The sequence below is a fragment of the Mesocricetus auratus genome, unplaced genomic scaffold (genome assembly GCF_017639785.1).
Source record: "Mesocricetus auratus isolate SY011 unplaced genomic scaffold, BCM_Maur_2.0 Super-Scaffold_15014, whole genome shotgun sequence".
Lineage (NCBI taxonomy): Eukaryota > Metazoa > Chordata > Mammalia > Rodentia > Cricetidae > Mesocricetus > Mesocricetus auratus.
The window spans coordinates 32,455,793-32,483,120 of NW_024429186.1; the positions used below are offsets into that span (position 1 = coordinate 32,455,793).

Consider the following 27,328-nt stretch of genomic DNA (forward strand, 5'->3'; position numbering starts at 1 on the left):
CTGTGGTCATAGTTTTATAATCTTGGGTTTTACAGTTAGGTTATTGCTCCATTTTGAGTTAGGGTTATATATGGGATATGGTAGGAGTCCCAGTCCAGCCTTTGCAAGTAACTGTCCAGGTATAAAAGCATCATTTAACAAAAAAGCAAAAAGCTCTATTCTTCTTGGAATGTTCTCAGGACCCTTGTCCAACACCAAGAAAGATATTTGTGGTTTGTTTTTGGAATCTCTTCTTACTTAAATGTATTTCTGTTGCTATTTATGTGTATGGGTGAATCACTTGCAGATCTGGTACCCTAGGAGGCCAGAATCGGTCACTGGATCCCTGAAACTAGAGTTTCAGATACTAGAGTTTCAGATAGTTGAGGCACCATGTGGGTGGTGGGGACTGAACTCAGGACCTCTGGAAGATCAGCCAGTGCTTTTAACCTCTGAGCCATCTCTCCGGCCCCATTACCTATGATGTTTGTTTCATTTTGATAGCTATAGTTTTTGTAGTAAGTTATTTTTACGTTGTTATCTAGTTTGTGTGTTTGTTTCTTTGAGGTGAGGTGTCCCTGTGGAGGCAGGCTAGCCTGGAACTCACAGTCCTCCCGGCAGGGATAGCAGGGGTGCGCCACCACACACGGGCTTCTTCATAGTTTCAAAACTGAAACTTCCAATTTTCCAGTCTTATTTAGCCTAGGGTGACCGCTAACTAACTAGGTAGCCAAGGATAACCCTATGAGCTCCAGATCCTCCCTCCCTCTTCTGAGTGCTGGGGTTGCTGGGATGGCTGGGATGTGGCTGTACATCAGGCGGCTTTCCATCCACCGTCATTTTGATGACTTCACGGGGGAAATCCTTAACCACCTGCCTAAATTTACTTCTGGGTAGTTTATCTTTTGAATGTTGTTTTACTTGAATTGGCTTTTTAAATTTACGTTACAGATTGTTCACTGCTGGTATATGGAAACCCAGTTACATGGGTATGTTGATCTTTGTGTCGCTTTTGGTTTTTATTTTTCACCGCAATGAAACACCTGAGCAAAATGATTTATGGAGGAAAGTAGACTCTTGGTTTGTTTGATTTTTGTTGTTGTTGTTGTTGGGTTTTGTTGTGTTGTTGTTTTATTTTGTTTCTTGGGGGGCAGGGGTGCTTTTCTTTTTGTTTTTGCTTTTGTTTTTCAAGACAGAGTTTCTCCCTGTAGCCCTGGCTATCCTGGAACTTGATCTGTAGACCAGAGATCCACCTGTCTCTGTCTCCCAAGTGCTGGGACTAACAGTGTGTGCCACCATGGCCCACTACTGCCTGGCTCATTTGTTTTAATTTGTTGTTGCTGTTTTTTTTTTTTTGAAAGAGGATGTCGTGCAGCCCAGGCTGGTCTCTAACTCACTATGTACCCCAGGTGATGGGGAATGTCCTTATTGAACACGAAAGTCTCTGTGTGGCCTTGTCCTGCCACCGCTCAGTCCCAAATAAGCACACAGAGGCTTATATTAATTATAAACTTTGGACGATGGCTCAGGCTTCTTATTGGCTATCTCTCTCTTAATTATTAACCAGTTTCTATTAAACTATGCATTGTCACAAGGCTGTGGCTTACCCGTAATACTCCAGTATGTTACTCCTTCAGCAGCTGCATGGCATCTCCCTCTGGTGACTGCTTCTCTGCCTTTCCTCTTCCCAGAATTCTCCTAGTCTGGTAGCCCTACCTGTACTTCCAGCCTGGCTACTGGACAGTCGGCATTTATTCATCAACCAATGAGAGAAACATATACTCACAGCATTCAGAAGGACATTCTCCATCACCCAGGCTGGCTATAAATTCCTGATCCTCCTGCCTCCACCTCCCAAATGCTGGGATTACAGGAATGTGCCACCAGTGTTGCTACAAGATTTCCAATACATATTTTCCCATGCTGAGGTTTGTCCCTAGGCCTCGGCATTCTTGACAAACACTGTTGTGAGAATTCACTCTGCCAATAGTTCTGGGGAGACGGGGGGGGGTCTCACTTGCTGTTGGGAGGTTGGAGCAGAAGCAAGTCTTGCAGGTGTTCATATCTCCCCTGGGCAGGACGGCAGGACACAGCATCTGAACCCACAGCAACTTCCACCTTGTCCTGTCTTCGTGAGTCTGTATTTCCCATTCAATCCCCATAATAAAGACTTGTAAATTCTCGCTTCAAAACACTACACCGCTAAGCCCATCCTTGGCCTTAAAATATTTCTTTTTCTTTTTAAAGGATTTACTTATCTTTATTTTCTGTGTGTGAGCATTTGCCTATCTGTATGCATGGATGTGTACCGGGTATAAGTGCCTGGTGCCCTTGGAGAGCAAAAGAGGTGTCAGGCCCGCTAGCACTGGAGTTACAGGTGGTTGTCATCTGTCCTCCATGGATTCTGGGAGCCAAACCCAGGTCCCCTGCAAGATTAGGGCATACTCTTAACCACTGAACCATCTCTCCAGCCCCAACACTTTCTTTTTAGCTTTTAAGTACTGTTAAGCCTACAAAAAAAAATTGTAAAAAAAAAAAAAAAAAAAACATAGTACACAGAATTCTCATAGGCCCTTTACCCAGTTTCCTGTATTGTCAGGGATCATTGAAGTGTGCTGAAAAATGGCCATAACCGGAGAATAAGAGCAAGACCCTGTCAACTAGCCCGTGGGACTTCCCCATATTTCACCAGGGTTCTTCTTATGTCTCTTTTCCAGTGTGCCTCAAATGCAGGGTTCACACCGCACCAAAGCGTCCAGTCTCTTTAGTCCCCTTTAATCTGTGAAAGTTTCTCAGTTTTGTTTTACAAGACCTTGACATTTTTGTCTTGTTTTATTTTGTAGACAAAGCCTCACCATACATGGTTTGGCCTGGAACTCACTTTTTGACCAGGCTGGCCTCGAACTCACATAGAGCCACCTGCCTCTGCCTCCCCGGTGCTAGGACTAAAGGTGTGTGCCACCATGCCCACCTTGTCTGGTGTTTTCTCAGGGCTAAATTGAGAATACAAATATCTCACAAGAATTCTACACAGGAGACTGAAGAGATGCTTCAGTGGCTGCTGTTCCGGAGGACCTGGGATTTGATTCTCATTACCCACAAGGCAGCTCAGTGACCTGCAGCTCTGGTTCCAGAGGACTCAACAACTGCACCTGGTGTGTGAATATACATGCAGGCGAAACACACATACATATAAAGCAATAAAAATAATAAAATGCAAATAAATTGGAGGGACGACTCAGTGGTTACAGACACCCACACAGACAAACATGCAAATAATTTTTTAAAACTAGGGACTGGAGAGATGGCTCAGCTGTAAAGAACACTTGTTGGTCTGGCAGAGGACCTGGGTTCAATTCCCAGCACCCACATGGCAGCTCGCAGCAGTGTGTAACTCCAGTTCCAGAGGATCTGACGCCCTCTTTCTAGCCTCCGAAAGCACGGCACACATGTACTACACTGACGTACGTGCCGGCCAAACATACACATAAACATAAATAGATCTAAAAAATGAAAACAGTTTTTAATCAAAGGTGGCTAAGCTGGGGTTCAGCCCAGTGGTAGAGTACTTGCCTAGCACGCTCATTGAAAGGCCTAGTTATGGAAGAAAAAAAAAAAAGAGGGATGGAGGGAAGGAGGAAGGAAAGTGTGTGTGCATGTGGGGAAATTAGTTGGGAGTACGTCTCAGTCTAATGTGAGGCTGAAATGAAAGGACAGAGTCTATATTTAGAAGGTGAGAATCACAGGACATGCTAATTAGCCCATGCAGATTGTGATTTTAATTGGTGTGTAGTTGGCCTGGACAACGCCGGGTTTGAAAGCACCCTGGTGATTATGTTTGTCTACAGGTGAGGTGCAAGGCAGCCCATCGCTTGTTCTACATCCTTAGGAAAGGATGTCTCTCAGGCAACCAAAGATGGCAATGGAGCTAGTGGGAGACACGGTCCCCTGCCTTCCTCCCAGTGCTCACAGGACTAACCACAGCTGCAACAGGGGGAAGCTAGTGGAGCCAGAAAGAATACTCAGTGAACACTGAATAATGGTTCAAGTATGACTGAAGCATCCCGGGAGCACCTTGTACACCCCCCTCAGTGTGTGTGTGTGTGTGTGTGTGTGTGTGTGTGCGCGCACGTGTGTGTGTGTGTGTGTGTGTGTGTGTGTGTGTGCATGTTTTCACGGTAGTGGGATAACATTTTTTGTGTAAATATGCTCCATGCAGGCTGGGAATGACTTGGTAAAGTGCTTGCTTGCTGGACCAGAGTCTGGATTCCCAGGACTCATGTTACAGCCCAGGTATGTTGGCATACATCTGCCACCAGTGCTGGCAGGGAGCATGAAGTCAGGGCCAATTCTGAGGATTCGCTGGCCAGACAGCCAGCCTAATGGAAACATTGAACTCCAAGCTCACCCAGAGACTGTGACTGCAGAGATGACACTGTGGCGAAAATTTTCTACTCTACCAGAGGACCTGAGTTTGGTTCCCAGCACTAATGTCACATGGGCCCCGTCCCATATGCATAAATATGAATAAAAATAAATCTTTTAAGGCAGAGGCAGGCGGATCTCTGTGAGTTCGAGGCCAGCCTGGTCTACAAGAGCTAGTTCCAGGACAGCCTCCAAAGCCACAGAGAAACCATGTCTCGAAAAACCAAAAAAAAATAAAAAATAAAAATAAAAATAAATCTTTTAAAAAGCCATTGTTTCAGGAACTGGCTCAGTGGTTAGGAACACTCGTCCTTGTAGAGGACCTGGGTTTAGTTCCCAGCACCCACATGGCGGCTCACACCCATCTGTAAGTCCAGTTCCAGGGAATCTGATTCCCTCCTTGGAAAGCGCCTGGCACCCATGTGTCTCCCATACACACATGCAGGGAAAGCACTCATACACATCAAAATAAGGAAAATGACAAATATATATTTGATTTATTTATTTAAATGGTTTTTAAGAAGGGTTTCCTGTATAGTATGATTGTCCTGAAACTCTGTGGTTCAAGCTGACCTCAAACCTAGGAATCCTGCTTCTGCCTCTGCCTCCCGAGTGCTGGGGGTGCACTAACATGTCTGGTTCACAAGTAAATATTTTTTTAAAAAACATATTTCAATAGGCCCAGTAGTGCATGCCTCTAATCTCAACACTTAAGAGGCAGAGTCAGGATTGCCACTGTAAGTTTGAAACCAGCCTGGTCTACATAGCCAGTTCCAACTTATCCAAAGCAACACAGTGAAACCCCCCCACCCCCACCCCCAAAACAAACCAATAAATAAAAACAAAACAAAAAAACCTGTGTTATCTGAAATTCAAATGGAACTGGGTATAAATTATTTGCCTAATTATTTTTCCTTTTTCTTTTCTTTTCTTTTTAATACATACAGTAAGAACTATCCCTAACACCTGCGTGGGTTCGATCCATTTTTCAACTGCTCTGAAGGTTCTAGACCAACAGGGACTTTCCTCTTCTTTCTCCCCCTATCTTCTTCCTCTGTCTCATGCTTGTCTGGTCTGGTGAAGACCAGGACAGGCTCCCTGTCTCGCTGCTCACTGCCTCAGCAGGACAGCTCACACAGGGACTCCAGCACAGAACTGGAAAGAACACAGGCCCTGCCCCACACCCAGTTCTCAACTCAGTCTGGATTCTTGGGCACTCACTGCTCATCAAGCACTGTGTAGACGGCAGGGTCATCACATGTGATCCTGCCGTCTGCAGGTTTATACCCAGCATCACACGTGATCCTGCCATCTGCAGATTTATACCCAGCATCACACGTGATCCTGCCATCTGCAGGTTTATACCCAACTCTCTGGAAGGACTAACTCAGATGGAGAGATGTGACAGTAATGGGCGGAGTCAATAGGGTTAGGCCTCAGTGGATAACATGAGTAGGCCTAGAAGCCTTTCCTATCTGGCTGGTTTATAAAGTTTGTCAGATCCCACGGTATGAATGCATCGCAGCTAGAACTGGAGATAGTTCAGTGGTTTAAGGGCACCTGCTGCCCTGTAAAAGGACCTGGCCATGGTGCACGGCTTTAATTCCACACTCAGGAAGCAGAGGCAGGTAAATCTCTGTGAGTTCAAGGCCAACCTGGTCTACATGGCCAGTTCCAGGACAGCCAGGGCTGCATAATAGAGAGGCCAGTCTCAAACAAACTAACAAAGAGGACCTGGGTTGGACTCCCAGCACCCACATGGTGGGCTCACAACCATCTGTAATTCCAGCTCCAGGGGACCCAATGCCTTCTTCCAGCCTCTTCATGCACCAGGCACACGCATGGTGCACATCCATGCAGGTAAAACAGCTATGCACATAAAATAAACACATCATGGCCAACATAGTCACTTTTAGAAAGCTGACATTTTAAATGGTTTGGAGCCTGTAAGTTCTGGAGCCAAATCTCTGTGTGACAATCTCACCCTCATGGGTTTAACAGGTCTTACATTCTCAGTCCCTTCATTCCCCAGTTTCCCCAATCAGAACACTGCTTGTAGGTTTTTTTTATAGACAGGGTTTCTCTGTGGCTTTGGAGGCTGTCCTGGAACTCACTTGGTAGTCCAGGCTGGTCTTGAACTCACAGAGATCCGCCTGCCTCTGCCTCCCGAGTGCTGGGATTAAAGGCGTGCGCCACCAACGCCCAGCCCTGCTTGTGGGTTTTATTCTTAGCATTAGGGATCAAACTGAGAGTCTTGTGCTGGACAAGCATTCCATCCCAGCCTTTGCACCGATTGAATTTTAGTTTTTATTTTATGATTACGGATGTCTTATCTTCACGTATGTCTGTGCACTCTTATTTTTTTAAATAACTTTATTATTTTTATTTTATGTGCATTGGTATGAATGTTTCAGATCCTGTGGAACCAGAATTGCAGACAGTTTTAAACTGTCATGTGGGTGCTGGGAATTGAACCCGGATCCTCTGAAAGAACAGTCAGTGCTCTTAAGCACTGAGCCATCTCTCCAGCCCCGTCTGTGTACTCTTATATGCCAGTCATGAGACGGCGTCAGATCCTCTGGAACTGGAGTCACAGACTGTGTGAGCTGCCATGTGGATGCTGAGAATCAAACCCAGGTCCTCTGGAAGAGCAGACAGTGCTGTTAACCACGGAGCCGTCTCTCCAGTCTCGCCTGCTAAGTTTTCAGAAGCCTGTCCCAACTCCCAGCAGAGGCAGGATTGGTCCTACACACCAGCCAAGAGTCCTGGTATCATCTATTTTTTTAATAATAAATCGGTGCCTTTGCATTTTTTAAAGATTCATTTGTTCATTATGTATACAATGTATACATGTATGCCTGCCTGCAGGCCAGAAGAGGGCACCAGATCTCATTATAGATGGTCGTGAACCAACATGTGGGTGCTGGGAATTGAACCTGGGTCCTCTGGGAGAGCAGCCAGTGCTCTTAACTTCCGAGCCATCTCTCCGGGGGGGGGGGGGGGGGGCTTTCCTCCATCTTTATTCAGCTACCTCCTGTCAGGACTTCAAGTCAGTTGCTCCTTTTTATTCTTTATTTTCTGGGACTAATTACTATTTTTAAATGTATTAATGGGGGCACACATGTGTTCAGAGAACAGCTTTTGTGGGTCTATTCTCTTCTTCCACCTTTCTGTGGGTTCTGGGGATTAAATGCAGGCCACCAGGTTTGTAAGTTTTCCCACTGAGCTGTTTCAGCTGGGTGTGGACATGGTGGTTCGGTCCTTTATTCTCAACATTTGGGAGGTAGAGGCAGTTGGAGCTCTGAAGTTGAGGCCAGCTTGGTCTACATAGTGAGACCCTGTATGAAAACAAAAGCATGCAAACAATCAAAAAGACGCACCGAGTCATCTCACTGGCCCTGTGCTTGAGACAGGGTCTCTCCTATATCCTAGGTTGGCTTCAAATTGCCATGTAGCTGAAGATGACCTTGAACTCCTGACCCTCCTGCCTCTGCTCCCTGAGTTCTAGAGTTACAGGCTTACATCACCACATCCAGTTTATACAGCACTGGAGATCAAACCCAGGGCCTTGCGCTGGCTATGCAAACCAACTGAGCCACACACCCGCAGTGCGTGCCCTACCCCTGTTTGGTAACCACGAGTGGAATGAAGTACCTAATATCCCACAGACACCAGCCTCCGTCCTGTCCTCAGAAAACTGAGCTCTGAAGATCAGTGCAAGCCCACAGCACCTGTGGTGAACACTGTCCTGCAACCTAGCCGCGTGTGTCCCCGATTCTGACTTCTGCCAAAATCAGGGAACCTGGAAATCATCAAAACTCACAAGTCACAGAAGACAGAAACCCAGCCTGGGAAGTTGGGGAAGGGAACCCAAAGTCTCTCCTTTCTTTCCAGAATGTCCCTCCCTCCCTCACGATGCCCACATCCCCCGCCCGCGCCCCCCCCGCTTTTCCTCCTCCCAGCCCCCATCCCAATACCGACGGCTGATGTCTGGAACCACGGCTGAAGCACTGGGAGGACCTCAATGTGTGGCTTTTCCACTGTCAGCCACCCCAGTGGTCACCCCAGGCAGAGAGAGATTGCTTTCCGAGTATCTCCTGCTGAGTCTCCCGCCTTCGAGGCCCCCAGCGCTCTGCTCCGCGCAGAGGCACCGCCAGAGTTAAGCGGATTTCACGCTATTTTCAAAGTCATCTTCCGTGGAAAAATTCTGTACACCATTAAACCTACTTTTTTTGCTGTTCATCATTTCCCTAAAAGCTCCACTCCTCTTCCATGAGGTAAATAGCAATCGGAACACCAGGATCCTGCTCGTGACACCCTACGGGCAGGCCTGATGTCCGTGGCTGGGGAGAAGGTTCTATGAGGTGTGGGGCAGAAAGCCATCGGCGGTGCAGCGGGCTCCTCTCTGCATGCACTAAGCCTTGCTTCTCAGCCTCCTGATCCTTCCTAAGGACTGCTGTGCTGCCAGAGCTGCCCCTCAGATTAGCAGCCTCCCTATGGACTCAGCAAACTCAGTCTCGAGGAGGAGTCAGACTTGGTGCTTTGCATCTGCTAGGAAAACACTTCACCATGGAGCTACAGCCCAGTGCCCCACCCCACACACCCCAGCCGCCTAAGCAGCTATGGGTTGGAATGATCAGGATGAACCCCGATGCCAGGCAAAAAAATCAGCACGGGCTTCCTGGTAAACCCACCTAGCTTGAGCTAGAAACCCAGGTGCTGGGGAGACGACTCAGTGGTTAAGAGCACTGCCAGAGACCAAGGTTCGATTCCCAGCACTCACATGGTAGTTCACAACTGTCTGTAACTCCAGTTCCAGGAGATATGGTACCCTCACACAGACATACATACAGGTAAAACACCAATGTGCATAAAGATAAATACTAAAAAGAAGCCAGGTGGTGGCGGTGGCACACGCCTTTAATCCCAGCACTCCGGAGGCAGACAGGTGGATCTCTGAGAGTTCAAGGACAGCCTGGTCTACATAGTGAATTCCAGAACAGGCTCCAAAGCCCTGGAGAACCCCTGCCTTGAAAAACCAAAACAAACAAACAAACAAAAAAAAACAACAAAGAAAGAAAGAAAAAAACCTATGTAACCTGTCACCACAGTGAGGCCTGCCCACCAACAGATTTGGAGAAACTGAAGCCAAGTGACTTTCCTTGGCACATGGCTCTCAGAGGTCCCTGGGTGAGAATGGATTTTACCTGCCAGCTCCCCTGGAGCCAGACGACTGACCTGCACTCAGCCACAGACATTAGGACAGGCTGGTATGAGGACTAAATAAAGGGTTCTCTGATAATCTTGCAAAGCCTGTCATGTTCCCACAGACATGGAATGGATAGTTGGTGGCCACTCATGACCTGAAAGCCACCGTTAATCCCAGGAACACACAAGTACTAAACTCCAGAGAGACTTTCTTGGTCTTTGATTTTTCTTTTTTTTTTTTTTCTGAGATGGAGTATCCTTCTCTACGTAGCTCAGGCTGGCCTCCACCTCAGCTTTCCATAGGATGAGATTACAGGCATATACCACCACACCCGGCTCGTTCTTAGACATCTGAGCAGCAATCATGTGTCACCATAGACAAGGTAATCTCCGTAAAAAGACTGATTTCCTCAATGGGAAATGTAGAAATAAAAGGGAAATTTTTATTTCTTTAGCCTGGTTTTGAAATTACATTTATTTGTTTGTTTATTGGTGTGTCTGTAGGCATGTGCCACAGCATTCATGTGGAGACCAGAAGACGACTTGTAGGAGTCACTTCTGTCATGTGGGTCCCGGGGATCAGTCTCAGGTCCTCAGACTCAACAGCAAGTGACCTTACTGAGGCATCTCATCTGACCTGGGGTGAAAGTTTTTTCAGACAGGCTCTGGCTGGTCTACAGCTCACAGAGATCCACTTGAAGGCAGGTCTTGGACTCAGACCTGCCTGCCTCTGCCATTGGAGTGATGGGAAAACTTGCATATTTAAAATATTCTTTCCAGGTGACTGGAGAGATGGGCTCAGCAGTTAGGAGCACTGGCTGTTTTTCCAAAGGATAGGGCTTCTATTCCCAACACCCACATGGTGGTGATTCTCAACCGTCTGTAATTCCAGTCCAGGGGGATCTGACACCCTCCCCTGGCCTCTGCAGGACCAAGTGCACATGTGGTCCACAGACGTAAGTGCAGACAAAACACCCAAGCACATAAAACAGTACATCTAAATAAATAAAGCCTTCCCTTACAGTCATCTAGGATGTAGCTCTCAGTTTTTTCTCTCCATAGGAATCCAGCCAAATGTTAGCCTCAAAACCAGCATGAAGCCTGGCAGTGGTAGTGCACACCTTTAGTCCCAGCACTTGAGAGGCAGAGGCAGGCCATGATAGTAGATCAGGCTGGCCTCAAACTCACAGAGATTCATGGCCTGCTGGTTTTGAGGCTAACATCTGGCTGGATTCCAGGACAGGCAGGGCTACATAGTGATTCCTGAGCATGAACATCAGTGACAAGTATGGACACAGTTTAGGTACCTTTGCCTTTCTTGGCAGATATTACTATTATTATTGGTTTTGGTTTTTTTGACAGGGTTTCTCTGTAACTTTAGAGCCTTCCCAATGACACTGACACATGATTTATATTTCTTTCCTGGAAAAAGAAGCTAACATTTCCACTGCAGGTTTAGGGCTCCACACGAGGCTTGGATGAAGTGATCTTTCCATCTCTGGACCCAGGTGTGTTTTACAGGACAGTAACCCCCAGCAAGCATCTCAGGCATTTGCCTGCCCTCCATGCCTCAAGCAGAAATCAGACTCCAGGGGGCCTCCATAACTCAGGCTCTTAGAAGGGGTGATGGTGCCTGCTATACCATGAGTACGACTGTGATCCTGTCTTCAAATGGGAAAAAGGAGGCACGTGAATGTCTAAGGTGGGAATTGCCAGATCTGGGTGGGGCCCTGGAACCCACATTCCTGACAAGTCCTCCCTGTTTCCTCCAGGTAGCAATCTATACATGTTTTTGTTTTACAGTACCAGGGATTGAACGCAGGGCATCACCCACGCTGGGTAAGTGGCTATCTATTGAGCTGCATCCAAAATCCCATGATGTTATTTAAGTCCCACTAGGAGACTCGGCTCCCAGCCTCAAAGGGCCAGTTCTGGTACTGAGTGCAAGCAAGAAAATGTAGTTTCAAAAATGATACTCTCAGAGGGGACCTTGGGGCTACTTCATGGCCAAAATTGATTGCACTGGACTGCCACCCGCTGGCTAGAGGTTGCCACTGTGAGTTAGATTTTAAAAATCCCCTGTTCAATCCTGTCACCAAACCCTCACAGGTGGCAGGGTTTCTGTGGTGACCCCAGAGCATAAAATCCACCAGTATCAACAACAGGGACCTGGGGTGAGTCCTATGGGACGAGAGAGATACATGCAGGAGAAAGAAAGGCCATTCTGGGTGAGGGACATACCATGAGTGTGAGGGAGAAATAAACTCAGGGGTAGGTAGGGACTGGTCTGAGGTGGGCCTTACTAGTTTGGGGTGAGTGGAGCCAGAGTCGATTTGAAAAACAATACAGTATAAAGGCAAGCTGCTGCCTGCAGATTGTAGGGTGGCTGTGAAGATGGAGGGGGGAAACTGGCCTATGAGAAATATTTAAAACCACTGATTAGGTTTGCAAAAACCAGATCTCATGGAATTAACAGTAAGAAAGGATTAAAGTCCCAACCCATTCTTTCTCTGTTCAAGTATTAACACCTGTTGTGTGGCTAGAATTAATCTATCATCTATAGAATTCACTGCTGTCAGCAAAAGAAAAAAAATTGCTTTTTCATACAGCCCTCTACTGGGTGCAACCAAACAGGAAATTAACAATAGAAACAAGAACCTACCAGAGAATTCCAAAGAGTGATGTTATAGTGACTCAAGAGATAACATCTGCTGTACAGGTAACAGGGAAGACATTGGGATTGGCTGTGGTGGTTGGTATGGGCCTATAATGCCAGCATTCTGCCGGATGCTGAGGCATGACGATCTGGGATTCGTGGTCGGCATGGGGACATACAACTTTAATCCAGCAAAAGCAGGCAGATCTCTGTGAGTTCAAAGCCAGTCTGGTCCACACAGCCACGGCTAGTGAGACCATGTCTAAAATTAACCAGTTTTAAAAGAAAGGGGAAAGAGAGTAGGTGAGGGGGAAATGAGGAGAGGGAGGAACAAAGAGGAAGAGGGAGGGAGAAAGAGCACTTTGGACCAAAGGATCGAGTACGTGAAGTCCCAGAGCAGAGAAGAGAACAGGAGTTCAGCACCAGAGGCAGCCAGTGGGACTGGGAACAGCGGGCAGAGGGAAAAGGGGAGGAGAGAGCTGAGGGCCACATTTCACACAGCCCTTCTCAAGGAAGGAGCTCTGTGAGGAAAAGGAAGTCACAGGATCTAATTTCACCAAAATCTCTGGAGATTGGGTCATATGGGAGGGGAAGGAGGAGGGAGCTGTGTCCTGGGCCAGCAGAGCAAAGGGAAAATTCTGAATCAATTTGGAAGTAAAAAAAAAAAAAGGGTCAGGGGATGTAACTCGGCCATCTCCATAGACAAAGCCCTCATCTGCTGTGGGCCCAGCCTGCCTGACACACCCAGCATGTGGAGGAGGAAGTGTCATAGTCAGCCAGACCAAATTGTCAATTCTGAATCCAGTTCATAACAGTCCCACCAGCCCAGGTCCCAAGCATGTACTATCAGAAGACAGAAATGGTGACCCAACCCCCTGAAGCTGAAAGGGAGCCTAGGAACGGGCAGTCACATCTTAGCCAAACAAATCCCAGAGACCTCAGGCAGTGTGTGAGCAAGACAACACTTTTATTTCTTTGGTTTTTGAACTTTGCTGTTGAACAATGAAAATTCAGCCTCCCATCAGCTTTGTAAACTTGTGACTCCTTGCCAAAGATGTGACTCAGGACAAAAGCAGGTCCCCAACAGCCAGCCAGGCTGGCAGGGACCAGCAGAGAGCTCCAGCAGAGGGAGCAAGCCTTCCTCTCTAGTGTCTCCAGGGCTTAGGGACTTCCCTGGCTTAGAGGCCACCAAGGTTTGTTCTGTGAAGTCCAGCTTATGATCATGAAGAGCCTGGCACCTTCTCCAACTGGAGGCATGAGACAAAGACACACACCTTCCTCACATTCAGTTCCCTTGACCCTTTGGAAGTCACCTTTGAGAAAAAAGGACATCACCCTAAAAAAAAGTAAGGACATATTCTGCCTGAGAGAAGATAATGGCCATGCCATAATACTTTGTGGGCCCAGGAAAAGCTGCAGCAGGTATCTGTGGCACAATGGCAACTTCCACAGCCACTGGCAAGGAAGTCCTGCCAACCCACCTTAGCAGAAAAAAAAATACTAAATAATAAAAATACATGGCCATCCAACAATGAGCCAATTGGCACTCCAGTAGCTTTCATTATTTCTACCTCTCCACCCCAAGCCGACAAATAATGGAAGACAGAGTAAAGGGCGTCCTGGCCAAGTCAGGAGACAACTCAAGCCTCTCCTTCAGCCATCAGCCATCAACCAGTGTGAGGCCTTCAAAGAGAGCCCGCTTCCACATGTAGTAAGTGGAGCGCGCAGTGAGCGGGAAGAGAGACTGGAACTCCTTGTAGGAGGGGAAAGTCTTGGACTGGAAGCGCTTCTGTAGGAACAGCTTGGCTTGGGCCTTGAACCTCGTGGTGGTGAGCATGTCCATGACCAGCACCTGGCCATCCCTGCCACCTGCTGCCGCCGCCACAGCATGGCTTGATAGGGATCCACTGTGGGGTTGGCCCTGGGTCATAGCTGTCTCCTGAATGACCCCCTCTCTAGGCCTTCCTTGGGCATGTTCTGGGGGCGTTTCTGAAAAAGCGGCCACCGGCAGCGTTTCCACCTGAGGAGCCATCACAGAGGTTTTATTCTCAACAGCTTCCATCTCCTGCCATTCGGCTGGCTTCTGCTGTTCCTCTGGTTCCTGCCTCCTTTGGCCCACAGAGGAGGCCCGCATCCTGGGCCATCCCCGGGAAAGACTTTTCCACACCCAAAAAGTGGAAGGTAACAGGCTAGGGTAGCGGAGGCGGAAGCGACAGAAGGACAGGTGCCCACTTAGCACCTGCTTGCGGGCAGCCCTGCGCAGTCGCCTCTGCCAACGAGACAAGGGCATCCTTGTGGATGTGGGCCCCTGGGAAGTAGGAGGGTCTCCACCTACTGCTTTCCCTGTCCCCTCTTCTCCCACCTCACCCTTCAAAGAGAGTAGGGCCGCGTCCCCAACATCTGTTGGGGGCAGAGACTCAGTGGTTTCAAGGGCTGGGGCCAGCTTAAAACTGGGGCTCCTCCTGAGGGCCTTCCGCCTCCAATTGTAGTAGGTGGACCTTGAGATGCCAGGGAACCTGCTTTTGAAGCAGCGATAGGGTACCAGTTTGTTCAGGGAGATGCAATGTTCTAGGTACGACTTGGCACGCTGCATTAAGACCATGCTAGGGCTAGACACCGCCACTGCTGGTGGGGAGCACCCCAGCCCCTCGGCAGCCTTCTTCCCTGGGAGGTTCTCCAGCTCTGGCACAATTAGTGCCTCGCTGGGTGGAGTGGCAGGGACCAGGGCTGGATAGGCACCAGAGCCCAGCAGCTCATGCTTCCAGGCATAGTAGGTAGAACGGGAGATCTCCGGGAATCTCTGTAGGAACTGTTGCAATGGCACAAGGCCCCCACGGTAGAAGCTGTCCTGCAGGAAGTGCTTGGCCGAGAAACGCGTGGCCACCTTCTGCCGGTGCTCCTGGGTCTGCCGCCGCCAGCGGTAGAAGGTGCTCTTGGTGATGTTGGAGCGGTCACAGAGGTGGGAGTAACTGAGGCTAGGTTCACGGTTGAGCAGCTCCAGGGTTTTGGCTGGTGGTAGCAGAGGACCCGGGATTGGAGGAGAGGGGTCCAGGGCAGCAGCACCATCAGCCTCCATCTCTTCCAGCCCAACCACAGGGGCAAAATACTGGTGACGGAAGAGGTGGCTGGTGAGGGGCTGGCCAGCCCACATGATGTGCAACATGGAGGTCACGTGGGTGCAGCGGCGAGGCCTGATAACACGGTTAAAATAGGGTCGGATCTTGACATTGCGCATGGGGTAGATGGAGTAGATATTGCGCTCAAGGATGGAGGCAAGGGCGTACAAGTGCCACACATTGGAGAAGCTGGTGGGGAAGCACGTAGCCTTTACATCTGCGTCAAAGATGGCCTCCAGTGTGGCAGAGGACAAGTTGGTCATCTCAGGGGACTCCTCAGAGCACAGGGAGTAGCGCACGGCCTGGAGCATCACCTTGGAGTCGATCATACCCTGGAGATAATAGTGCCTGTGAAGCAGCATCTCCACCACGGTGCGGGCCCGCAGCTCCAGGCTGAGACCCGTGTGCCCCCACAACAACATGCTGGCTGCTTCAAACAACAGGCTACCCTCACCCTTGCACACCAGGGGCAGCATGTTCTGTGGAGCATCCTCTGGGTATAGACTCAGAGCCACAGAGTCCACCTCCAGCACCTGGGGTCCAGGGCCACCCTTCTGGCAGATCGGGAGGGTGAAGGAAGCCAGGACCTGCTTGGCCTCCAGGGCGGCGCCGTGGAGACCTTCCAGGCCCTCGGACTCCACAGCCTCCTGCAGGTCCCGCAGCACCTGCTGCACCAGCTGATCCCGAGAAGTCATCCTGACAGGGTGAGAGAGAGGGCAGAGGTCAGAACAAGATGCCTATATGATACCCAACAATAATGGATGTCCCATGCACTCCTGTAACTTCTCCCTAGAGCAGTGGTTCGCACCTTGTGGATCGTGACCCATTTAGGGGTCGGAGACTCTCTCACAGGGGCTAAGACCATGGGAAACCATATTTCCATTCCAATTCATGACAGTAGCAAAGTTAGTTATGAAGTGATTATGGTTGGAGGTTACCACAATATTAAAGGGTTGCAGCATTAGAAAGGTTGAGAATCACTGTCCTAGAAGTAATGTCCATTTACTCCTATTTCCCCTGAAGAGATAACAGCTAATTGCTACCTTGGCTTTGTTTAAGTCACTCAGTGGTTTCAGTGGTTTTGAGGAAAAGCATACTCTGGAACCTGGCTTAGAATCCTGGTTCTGATGTGGGTTTGTCAAAACACTTAACCTCCTGCCTTCTGTTGTCCCAGTCCCTGTCTCTGTCCCCCACCCCACCCCCCACCGTAACATGAGTGCCTACCTTAGAGAATCTATGGGCATAGCTGATACAATGAAAGTTTAAAATGAACATCTTCAATCCCAGGACTGGGACTGTGAAGGCAGGAGGATCATGAATTCAAGGTTAGCCTGGGCTACCTAGCCAGATTCTTAGGTAAAAAAACAGACAAACACAGGCGCTTTTCTATGTCCCATGTCCCTCCCTAGAACAGTAGCAGACACATAGTAAAGCAGTATAGAATGTTAGTTACCATACACCATTATCTAATACATATACAGCAGATATGCAAACCACACTTCTATGAGGCTTGGTTGTACATGCCTTTAATCCTAGCACTCACCATACACCATTACCTAATACATACATACTACATGGCAGATGTGTAAACCACACCTTTACTGGCCATGGTTATGAATGCCTTTAATCCCAGCACTCATCTAGGAGATAGAGGCAGCCAGATCTCTCCAAGTTCCAGACCAGTCAGGGCTACAGAGTGAAATCTTGTCTTAAAATATATAAATTTAACTTTCTCTGTAGTAGTTCAAGAGATCACATAAGCCGGGCGTTGGTGGTGCACGCCTTTAATCCCAGCACTCAGGAGGCAGAGGCAGGCAGATCTCTGGGAGTTCGAGGTTTGAGGCCAACCTGGTCTACAAATCGAGTTCCAGAACAGCCTCCAAAACAATACAGTGAAACCCTGTCTCCAAAAACAAAACAAAAGCTAATTCAAGGTCAGTGTGGGCTACAGAACCTGACTTAAAAACAAACAAAACCGAAAACCACCGCAGAGATAGAGAAATGGGTTATAGAGACTCAGGCATACTTGACAGATTTTTCTCAAAATGAATCAGGTCATAAGCTGGAGAGATGGCTCAATGGCTTATCTCTTGCAGAGGACCTGGGTTTGGTTCCCAGCACCCACACAAGCATCTGTAACTCCAGTACCAGGAGACCCAACACTCTCTTCTGGCCTCCTTGAATACATCCATGTGATATACATACAAGCAAAACACTTATACACATAAAATAAATGTTAACTTTTTTCTTTCTTTCTTGTTTTTATTTTTCAAGATAGGGTTTCTCTGTGTAGTCCTGGCTCCTGAAACTCACTCTGTAGACATGGCTGGCCTTGAACTCACCAAGGTCTGTCTGCCTCTGCCTCCCGAGTGCTGGGATTAGGTGTACACCACCACCATCACCACCACCACCAGTCTTGGGGTTAAATTTTTTTAAATAATACAAAAAAGAAGCTTATCTCTTCAAAGTTAACTATATGACTGTAACTTAAGTTTGAGTTTCCTGAATAGGAAGAGGAATCACAATGCCCAGGAATTCAGAGCTAGTCTAGGAAATATCATTAAGACTGTCTATCAAAAGATAATAATAGAGCCAGGTGCAGACAGCACATACCTTTAATCCTAACATTTGAGAGATAGAGTTCAGGGCCAATCTGGGCTCTGTAGTAAAATTAAGACCAGCCTGGCTGATCCTGTATCAACTCCCTCTAATTTTTTTTTTAAACTTCATATCTACTACAGTAACCTCGACAACTTCCCAATACCTAAATATGGTTTCTATACTGTGTAATCATATTGTCGACATTTCTATTAAAGAGTTAAATTACAAAAAAAATCTCTATTACTACATAACTGTAATGTCAAGCCTTAAAAGTCAAGCACTTTAGGCTGGGAGTTGGTAGCACACACCTTTAATCCCAGCACTTGGGAGGCAGAGGCAGGTGGCTTTCTGAGATTTTGAGCCAGCCTGGTCTACAAAGTGAGTTCGAGGCCAGCCTGCTCCACAGAGCGAGTTCCAGGACAGACTCCAAAGCTACACAGAGAAACCTTGTCTCAAAAAACAAACAAACAAAAACAACCAAAGTCGGGGCTGGAGAGATGGCTCAGAGGTTAAGAGCACTGACTGCTCTTCCAAAGGTCCTGAGTTCAATTCCCAGCAACCACATGGTGGCTCACAACCATCTATAATGAGACCTGGTGCCCTCTTCGGGCCTGCAAATATGCATGCAGGCAGAATACTATATGTATAATAAATAAATAAATCTTAAAAAAAAAAACAAAGTCAAGCACTTTGTAAAATATGCAATGTATAACATAGCATTTGGGTTTCTTGTTTTACTTTTTTCTTTAAATAGGATCTCTGGAGCCTCTGCAAAGAGCTGGGAATAGTAACTGTTTGAAACCTGAATCATAACTAAGCTTTGACCAATTGTCATGCAGAGTTTACATAGAATAGCAAAAAGATCCATTGAAAAATCATCAAAGGCACCTTCAAATAGGGACCAAAGCTGGGTGGTGGTGGCACACACCTTTAACCCCAGCATGCTGAAGGCAGAAGCAGGTGGCTCGCTGAGATTTTGAGCCAGCCTGGTCTACAAAGTGCATTTCGAGACAGCCAGAGCTGTTACACAGAGAAACTCTGTCTCAAAAGACAAAACAAAATAAATAAGGGATTAAAGTCAGATTTTCCTGTTTTTCCCCCCAACAAAACCAGGTATGAAGACAGACTAATGAGGATCTACTAAACTAGTATCAAAGAGGTCTGAAAAAAATACAAAATAGTTCTTACTTTTTCTATGGAAATTTTTCTTTTTTAAATTAGTTCTAGGGATCAAACCCAGGGCCTTGAAGTCACCAGTGGTAAACTCCTACCACTGAGCTATGTCCGTAGCCTAGGAAAAGTTACTTTTCATGTCAGTGATTGTCTGTTACTATTTCATTTTTTACTTCATTTTAAATTAATATTAGGAGTTGAACCCAGGGCCTCGAACATGCAAGACCAGCCCCTTGGTTTTCATTCTGCTATAGTATACACTGAGATAAACAGTCTTCAAGCTCCTCGTTTAATGAGCTAACAGAGATCCTGAAACCAAAGAGTTGAGAGCTGCTGCCCTGGAATATGTGGTCTTTCCCAGAGGGACCAAGGAAGACCATCTGGAGCAGAGGACTGTGGATGGAGACTGCTTGTGTTCTAAACCCAACAGCAGGACAACAGCGTTGCAACTACTGGGATAGCTCAGGGGTGGAGTACTTGCCTAGCGTGATGGAGACCTTATGCTCAGTCCCCAGGACTGCAAAAAATAAAACAGATGGGGAGAGAGCTCAGTTGGTACAGTGCTGCCCAGAAACCTGGCCTGAGCTCAGAGCATCAGAATCAGTTACAGTCAGGGGAAGTGGCACACACCTGTATAGTCAGGAAGGAAGGTCCCTGAGGCTTGCTGACCAGCCCAGCTGGCTGAATGAGGAAGAGAAACTATCCCGAAAATGATGAAAAGCAATGCAGGAAAGATGAAAAGCAATGCAGGAAAGACACCCAGCATCAAATGCCCCTCCACACTCACTCTCCCACAAACACACATCACACACACTCTCTCTCTCTCTCTCACACACACACACACACACACACACACACACACACACACACACACACACACACACACACACACACACACACAGAGACACCAATCCTGATGATCTGAGTTTAATCCTTGGAACCCAAATGGTAGAAAACAGGAACAGACTCTGGGAATTGTCCTCTGACTGCCTCATGTGAGCAATGGCATGTATGCCCACTACATACAAAATAAATAAATATAATAATTTAAAAAATAATAATCCTGGCCTCAACAGTTAAGAACATTTGTTGTTCTCACTGATGACCCAGGTTCAATTCCCAGCACCCACATGGCAGCCCATAACCTCCATAACTCCAGCTCCAGGGACTCAAAACCTCTTCTGACTTCCACAGGCACCAGACATGCATGTGGCACAGACATACATTCAAGCAAAACTCATACACATAAAATAAATTGCAAGGCGGTGGTGGTGCACGCCTTTAATCCCAGCACTCTGGAGGCAGAGGCAGGTGGATCTTGCGTTTGAGACCAGTCTGGTCCACAGAGTGAGTTCCAGAACAGTAAGGGCTACACAGAGAGACCTTGCCTCAAAAAACCAAAAATAAATAAATAAACAAGTCCCTGGTTTTGTTTGTTTGTTGAGACAGGGTTTCTCTCTGGATAGCCTGTAGACCAGGCTGGCTAAGATCCACTTACCTGTCTCCTGAGTACTGGGATTAAAGGCATTCATCATCACTGCCAGTGCCTCCCTCGACAAGTCTGACTTTAAAAAGGGTGTGCAAGGGGCTGCAGAGGATATAATTCAGCTAGCAGACTGCTTACCTAGCATGCAAGAAGCCCTGGATTCCATCTCCACCACCACACAAAGATGTGTGGTGGCGCATGCCTGCAATTCCTGAACAGCAACCCCAACACTCACCTAAAATTCCAGCACGGGGGAGGTGGGGGCAGGAGGATCAATGCCCAAGGTTGTCCTTGGCTACATCTACAGTTTGAAGTTTGTCTGGAAATACCTCAGACGCTGTCTCAAAATTAAAGAAAAAAAACTGATAATATCACTAGCCCCAATCCACAGGTGGAGAAACTGAGGCAATTAGCAGCAGCCTAATTTGTCTAAAATATCACAAGTGAATGAGCTAGCCAGGTGCTGTACTCTCCCATTCAACCAGACAGTCTGCTTTCCAATACAGGTCAATCACCTTCAGGATTTGCCAAGCCAAGGCATTCCTTTGTGGACAGCTTTTAAGTGAGAAAAGAGAATGTTTTCTTCTCTGGCTTCCCAGATCGGTTCTCAGAGCCTAGCCCACTGCTTTAATTAGCCCCCACTTTAAGTGTGTTTCCATATACTTGATTCAGCTCAAACTGTATACGTAAGAGAGATGCACTGGAATGGAAGTTGTAATTGGGTAAAGGTGGGCAAAAGAGAGTTTCCAAGCACGGAAGGGGCGGCCAGAATTTTCCTAGATGGCAAGAAAGGAGAACCTTCTCAGTAGTGACAAGCAGAGCTACCCTTAGTTAACATTACAGGCTGTCAAGTCTTCAAAATGTGCATATTAAGAAAATATATGTAAGAATTATACCCCAGCCAGGTGGTGCACACCTTTAATCCCAGCACTCAGGAGGCAGAAGCAAGCAGATCTCTGGGAGTTCAAGGCCAGCCTGGTCTACAGAGGAGTTTCAGGACAGCTAGGGCTGTTACACAGAGAAACCCTGTCTTTGGAAAAGACACATGTGTATATTAGGAACAATCTGGCATAAAATCACCAAATTCATACTTGTGCAATGTTTGGATTCTTTTTTTTTTTTTTGCTTTCTGGTTTTTTTTGGGGGGGAGGGTATAGATTTTGTTGCTATTCTTTAAGCAACAGGTTCTCATTATGCATCCTAGGCTGGTCTTGAATGAGATAGTCTTGCCTCAGCCTCTGGGATTATAGAAGTGCACCCTTGAGCCCCTTGTCCCCCAACCTTGCCTGTCCTGGAACTTGTAGACCAGGCTGGTCTCGAACTCACTGAGATTCACCTGCTGTGTTTGCCAAGTGCTGGTAAAGGCGTGCATTTTACAGGTTTGAAGATTCTTATAGCAGAGCTGTTGAGATGGCTGAGCAGGTTAAGTGCTTGCTACCCAGGCCTGGCAACTTGGGTTTTATCCCTGGAATTCACATTAAATGGTCCTTTAACTGCCACATCTGGTGGGACACACATGCCCACAAATACATATCATATAAACAACACACATACATGCATAATACATTTTAAAAATCTAAGCCTGGTGGTAATGACACATGCCTTTGATCCCAGAGGGCTGAGGCAGGCAGATCTCTGAGTGAGTGAGTTCTAGGGCTTCATAGAGAAACCTTGTCTTAAAAGATGGGGAAAAAAATCTTATTTTTCTTTGTACTTGGGAGATAAACTATATACAGATCCTTAGAACACTTAACATGCACAAAGAAAAACCGGAACCCCCAAAACAAGTTCTAAAGACAAAGAGCTTTTTTCACTGTCAGAAAAATCATCCCAAGAAACAGGATAATGGTCTCTGTTTTCCTTACATGATGTCACTCATTAAGTAGTGTTATACAGCTGCATGCAAATGAGTGCTTTGAGATACTTTGCAAACAAAATTAGGAAAATAGCTGCCACTTACTGACTCTGCACTAAATGCATTTAACTCAGGTAATTCAACCAAAGTCTCAGAAAGAACAATCTAAAGCATGTACCGATTCTCCCTGCTTCTCTTTCCACGTGTATGGAGATGCTCCCCAGGGTGATCGCAAGTTCCTGTGGACTTCTGGGGGCAGTGAGCATTGGATTCCAGGTTTTCAAAGGTAATTTTATTACCCTGTAGGCCTCACCTTCCTCCCTGCAACTACAGCTCTATCACACCTACCCGGGGCCCAGGCGTCAACATTCCTAGCTCACACCTGGAGAAGGAGGCTCGGCAGGGGTTAAATTAAGAAAGAACAGACAGCTATTAAAAGCTGACTCCAGCACTCCTAACTGCTGCAATTCTATCACATAAAATTCTCTAAAGCTTTTATTTAAGCGATCCAGAGAACTCCTTGGCATTTTGAGATGCACCCAGTCACTTCGTAGACAAGGAAACGGAGGCAGAGAATAGAGCTGACTTGCCTGAAATCCTCCAGCAGTGTCCAACACAGCGTCCAGGTGCTGCACACTTGAGGGGTCCCAGTACAGCCCTACCCTCCTCACCCTCCCGGGTCCTACCCTACCTCATCTTCCCTGGCCTAGTCACACCGACTCCACCCTCTTTCCTCCCGCCCTCCCCCCCAAGAGGGAGATGTAAGTAGCAGTACCTCGCTTCTGGCTTCCTCAAACACTTGCTGGGAGCATCACAAGCCTACAATGCCAGCACTCGTCAGACTCTTGAGTTCAAGTCCAGCCTAGTCTAGTAGGGAGACCCTGTTTCTAAGATAAAATTTTAAAAAGCAGCTGCATACAAAATAGGACTGGACTACCAGAAGGCAGCCAGTGTGGAGACAGCCAGGGCGGGGGATGCAGGAGGAAGCTTAAGTAGCTAATTGGTGATGGGGTTCAGGTGCAGCACTTTGGCAATGGCGCCCCTCCTGAAGTGTACGAAGGGCCAGGTGCACTCAAGGATTGAGTCCAGTCCGCGGCTGGCCTCCCTGAATCCCCACATGACTCCTGGAAAGGGTCTGAAAAGGTACTAATTAAACCAAAGAGGCAACCCCTGCTATGATACAGACTTCAGGTAGGAAGTATTAAGTCTGGGCCACCAGTTTTAGACATCGTCTTGCTGCTGGGGAAGGGTCTGGCGCCACAGAACACTATTCCTCACCTTCACCAGGCGCCTCAGCTCCCTGTCTGCAAGCAGACCCAAGCGGCAGAGCGGGGTTCGGGCTTCTACTCCCTGCGCTTTAGGAGTGTTAGTAAATCAGGGCTCCGTGTAGGATAAGGAGGAGAAAAGAAGCTCCTCGGCTACCAACTGTATCCTGAGCTCCGAGGAGGCCAACTGAGCATCCAGAGCTTTCTGGGAGAACTCCCCCTTTCTCCCTGTCCCTCTCAAAGCACACCCTGCAATCTGTAATCTGCTAAACCCACAAGCATGTGGGCCCACAGACTTTAGGGCTCAGTAAGTGTGGTTGCTACCTACTACTACCTGTGTAGGCAGCCTGGCTCCAATTAACCAGGGCACAGTGGCCTGGCTGCCCAGACTGTGAGACCAAGGGATTGCCAGCCATCTTGGTTCCCTCCTCTGTGTCCTGGAGACCAAACTAGACATAGCAGGCTCCTGGGACTCACTGGTGGCTTCTTTAGACTTCCTAACGAAGCTCTCACCACGAACTAACGGGGTGCACCTCAGGTGCACCAAGGGAAGGACCTCAGTGGCTAGCTACCAAGTTCAGTTGCTTTACTGGACCCTGAGTCTGGAGGGGACAAGGGTGAGGGCAGTCCACAAGGGAAGTGACACTGGCCACCAGGCACCCTTGGGGGTGCCAGGAGACGCTGGGTGGCTGGGTAGAGCTGGCCCACCTGGAGCGGCAAAACCAGGGACCTAACTTTAGAAGCTCGAGGTCTGGGGAGGGGCTGAGGCCAAACCATTGTGCCTGCCGGCTGGGGAGGGAAGAAAGGCTGATCGGCGGGGGGTGGGGAAGGAGGTGTGGGGGTAGGGGGAATTTAAAACAATGCCTCGCGTCCCTGTCCACCACGCAGTTCCCTAGCATCTCCACCGGTGGGCCTTAGACCTGAGCCCTTTACTATGCTGAAGTCAACCCATAGGCGCCTAGGGCGTCAAGCTGAACGAGGAGCCGGCCCTTTCTAGTTTGGAAAAAATAATCCTGCTTTACTGACCTCGAGGGTGGTCCAGAGCCCTGGGGAGCATCCACTCTTCTCTCCACCTTCCAGCCTGGGTCATTTAGGCCACCCTACAGCGAGAGGCCTTCCCGGAGAGCGTCCCTTGAGGAGCTCCACGCTCAAGGCCACGCCAGTCTCGAATCTGTAGTGGACCATTGAGCGTGGACCGGCCTACAGCCAACTGGCTGGTGGGGAAGTGGTTTAAGCCACTCCCCCCAGGAAATCGCCCACCTCCAGGGCTCTGGTCCCAAGATGAAAGAGGTGCAAATTCGGGGGTCACTTCCAATGGTAAAGTGATAGCGGCTATTGTCTTACCCACTGTCCCCCGCTGGGCGCGTTAAAATGCCCTGACCTAGCTCTGAAACAGACCCCTCTCGGCCCAGGGAAAACTTAAAAGAAAATCGAAAGATTTCCTAAAAGTTTGGGGGGAGGGGAGGAAAAGATGACTAGATAGAAGGAAGAGAAAAGTTTATAGTTAAGCTTGAGGGCTGGGGAGTGACAGTTTGCTGTCGTCCCGAAAAAGCCATGGATGATTGAGTAGAGAAAGACTTTGGTGTTTTCCGAACCCCTGAAATGCATTTCTGCCTTTGCCAGCTTGCCTAAATAGGCCCTACAAGACTGGAGCGGTCAAACAGGGAAGCGGCTCCCTGCCCCCATCTTGGTGTAGGCCTGGTCCTCACAGAGTCTTCTCCAAACGAATGTCCCGCCATTCCTCGCTCGTCCCTCAGGCTTGGGGCTCAACACCACTTCTTCCCAAAGCTTGCCTAGGCCTAAACTGCATCTGGCAGGGGCTGGGGGGCAGGGTGCAACTCCACACACCTAAACTCTGGGCCCACAGGGCTTTAATCCCTCCCGCAGTGCACCTAGGGCCCTGGGGGTTTTAAATAATCCCAAAAGGATCCAATCCCAGCTGCCTGTCTGGATCTTGGCAGTGGGGGAGGTGAGGAGCTCCAATGGCGGCCTTTGGAAGTGGGTTCTCTCCAGGAGTTTTCCTGCCTGTTTTTAACCCTTTGGAGTGCTATGAGTAGCTCATTTCTTACCCAAGCTTCCATGTCGACCAGGGTCCCTCCCTTCAGTAGCCGCTTGCCCCTCGGGATCCATTATACCCAAAGTCACTGTTACCATTTTTCCCAGACCCAATTATGGGCTTTCATATCACTCAAAAATCCCTTCTTAGACATCCGTTCCAGTTAAGGGCTCTATGATGGCTGTTACCAGCTCTACCCACCGGGATGGCAATGGCCTGAGGCAGTGGTTTAGCTACTCTCTCCATCTTGGATTTGAATGCCAGCCTTGGGCAAATTGTTAACCCTCAGAACGCTGACTTCTTGGTTACTGGGGCATAGCATTTGATGCCCAATCAATCGAAAGTATCTTAGATTCTGCATGGCACCAAAGGAGTATATTTGAACTCTGAAGCCTTCTGGTGATTTGAAATTGCTTTTTATGTTTTAATGTAAATTTGTAGTATTTTTAAAGTTTGAGAGAATAGTGGGAATCACATAGAAGGAGATAGAATTACAGGAAACTTTTTTCACTTATCTTCCTGTGCTGTTTGACATTTTATAAGGAGCTGTATGGATTGATATCTTTTTTAAATAATGAGGATAATTGAAAATTCTTTAAAAGGCTAATGGAATCTTTTAAAATGTTTTTTTAAAGAAGACATATTGGAGAAAAAGAGCTTGGAGACTGTTCCATTACAAAAATGTTACTTCAGAAAGAAAGAAAGAAAACTACATGTAATTTCATGATTTAAAGGCAGCTATTGTGAACATTTTTATATGTTTTGTTCCTAATCTAGTTTTTCCCCCTTATGATTAGAGCAACTTAAGCATTTTCTTTAAAAAAAAAAAAAAAAAAGATTCAAGTGGCACAGAGTAAAAACAGAGTGAAGAAGACTCTGGGATGACTGAGCCGGAAAAGGCCATCAAGCCTGTCGATGAGTTCTGTCCCTGGGCACCACGTGGTGGAAGGAGAGAAAGCTTACAACAAATTGCCTTCTAATCTCCACATGTGTGCCATGGTACATGACACACACACACACACACACACACACACACACCACACACACACACCGGAATAAATGAAATGGGTCTCTAAAAATAGAGTAATCTGAGCAGCCTCTTTTCCCACGCTCAGCACTGTCCCTATCTATCCGCCAGCGCCATCTCGGTGTATTTCTATCTGAGGATGTTTTCTCTGGTTGGATGTTTTTGTTCTGTGTTAAGGATTTAATTTTTTTTCCAACTCTGATAATTCAACCTAGGGCTGCACTCACAGGGCAAGAGCTCTACCGCAAAGCTGTAGCCCCAGCCTCCCCAAACTTTTTGAGACAGGATCTCACTGCATTGCCCACGCTGATCTTGAACTCACTCTATCTGTAGCCCAGGCAAGACCGTAAGCTTTCAACCTTTCTACTTCAGCCTCCCAAGTAGCTAGGATCACACACCTGAACCATCAGACAGCTACGACTTTACAATTGGGATCAAATGCATTATATACATATGTAATACATAAACAATAAGCCAGACA

At 47.6% G+C, this 27,328-nt stretch overlaps 1 protein-coding gene across 2 annotated transcripts; it reads right to left on the reverse strand.

Moving 5' to 3' along the window:
- Positions 1 to 13,210: 13,210 nt before the first annotated feature.
- Vrtn (vertebrae development associated) lies at positions 13,211 to 23,459 on the reverse strand. Of its 2 annotated transcripts, none has more exons than XM_021223229.1 (2): positions 23,275 to 23,459; positions 13,211 to 15,716 (listed from the first exon to the last, which is right to left on the reverse strand). In XM_021223229.1, the coding sequence occupies exon 2, from the start codon at positions 15,711 to 15,713 to the stop codon at positions 13,929 to 13,931; it is 1,785 nt and encodes a 594-aa protein (XP_021078888.1). In that variant the 5' UTR covers positions 15,714 to 15,716; positions 23,275 to 23,459; the 3' UTR covers positions 13,211 to 13,928. The 2 variants fall into 2 exon arrangements, with proteins under 2 accessions (XP_021078888.1, XP_012980939.1); XM_013125485.2 differs by having other exon boundaries at positions 13,211 to 16,080.
- Positions 23,460 to 27,328: the final 3,869 nt, after the last annotated feature.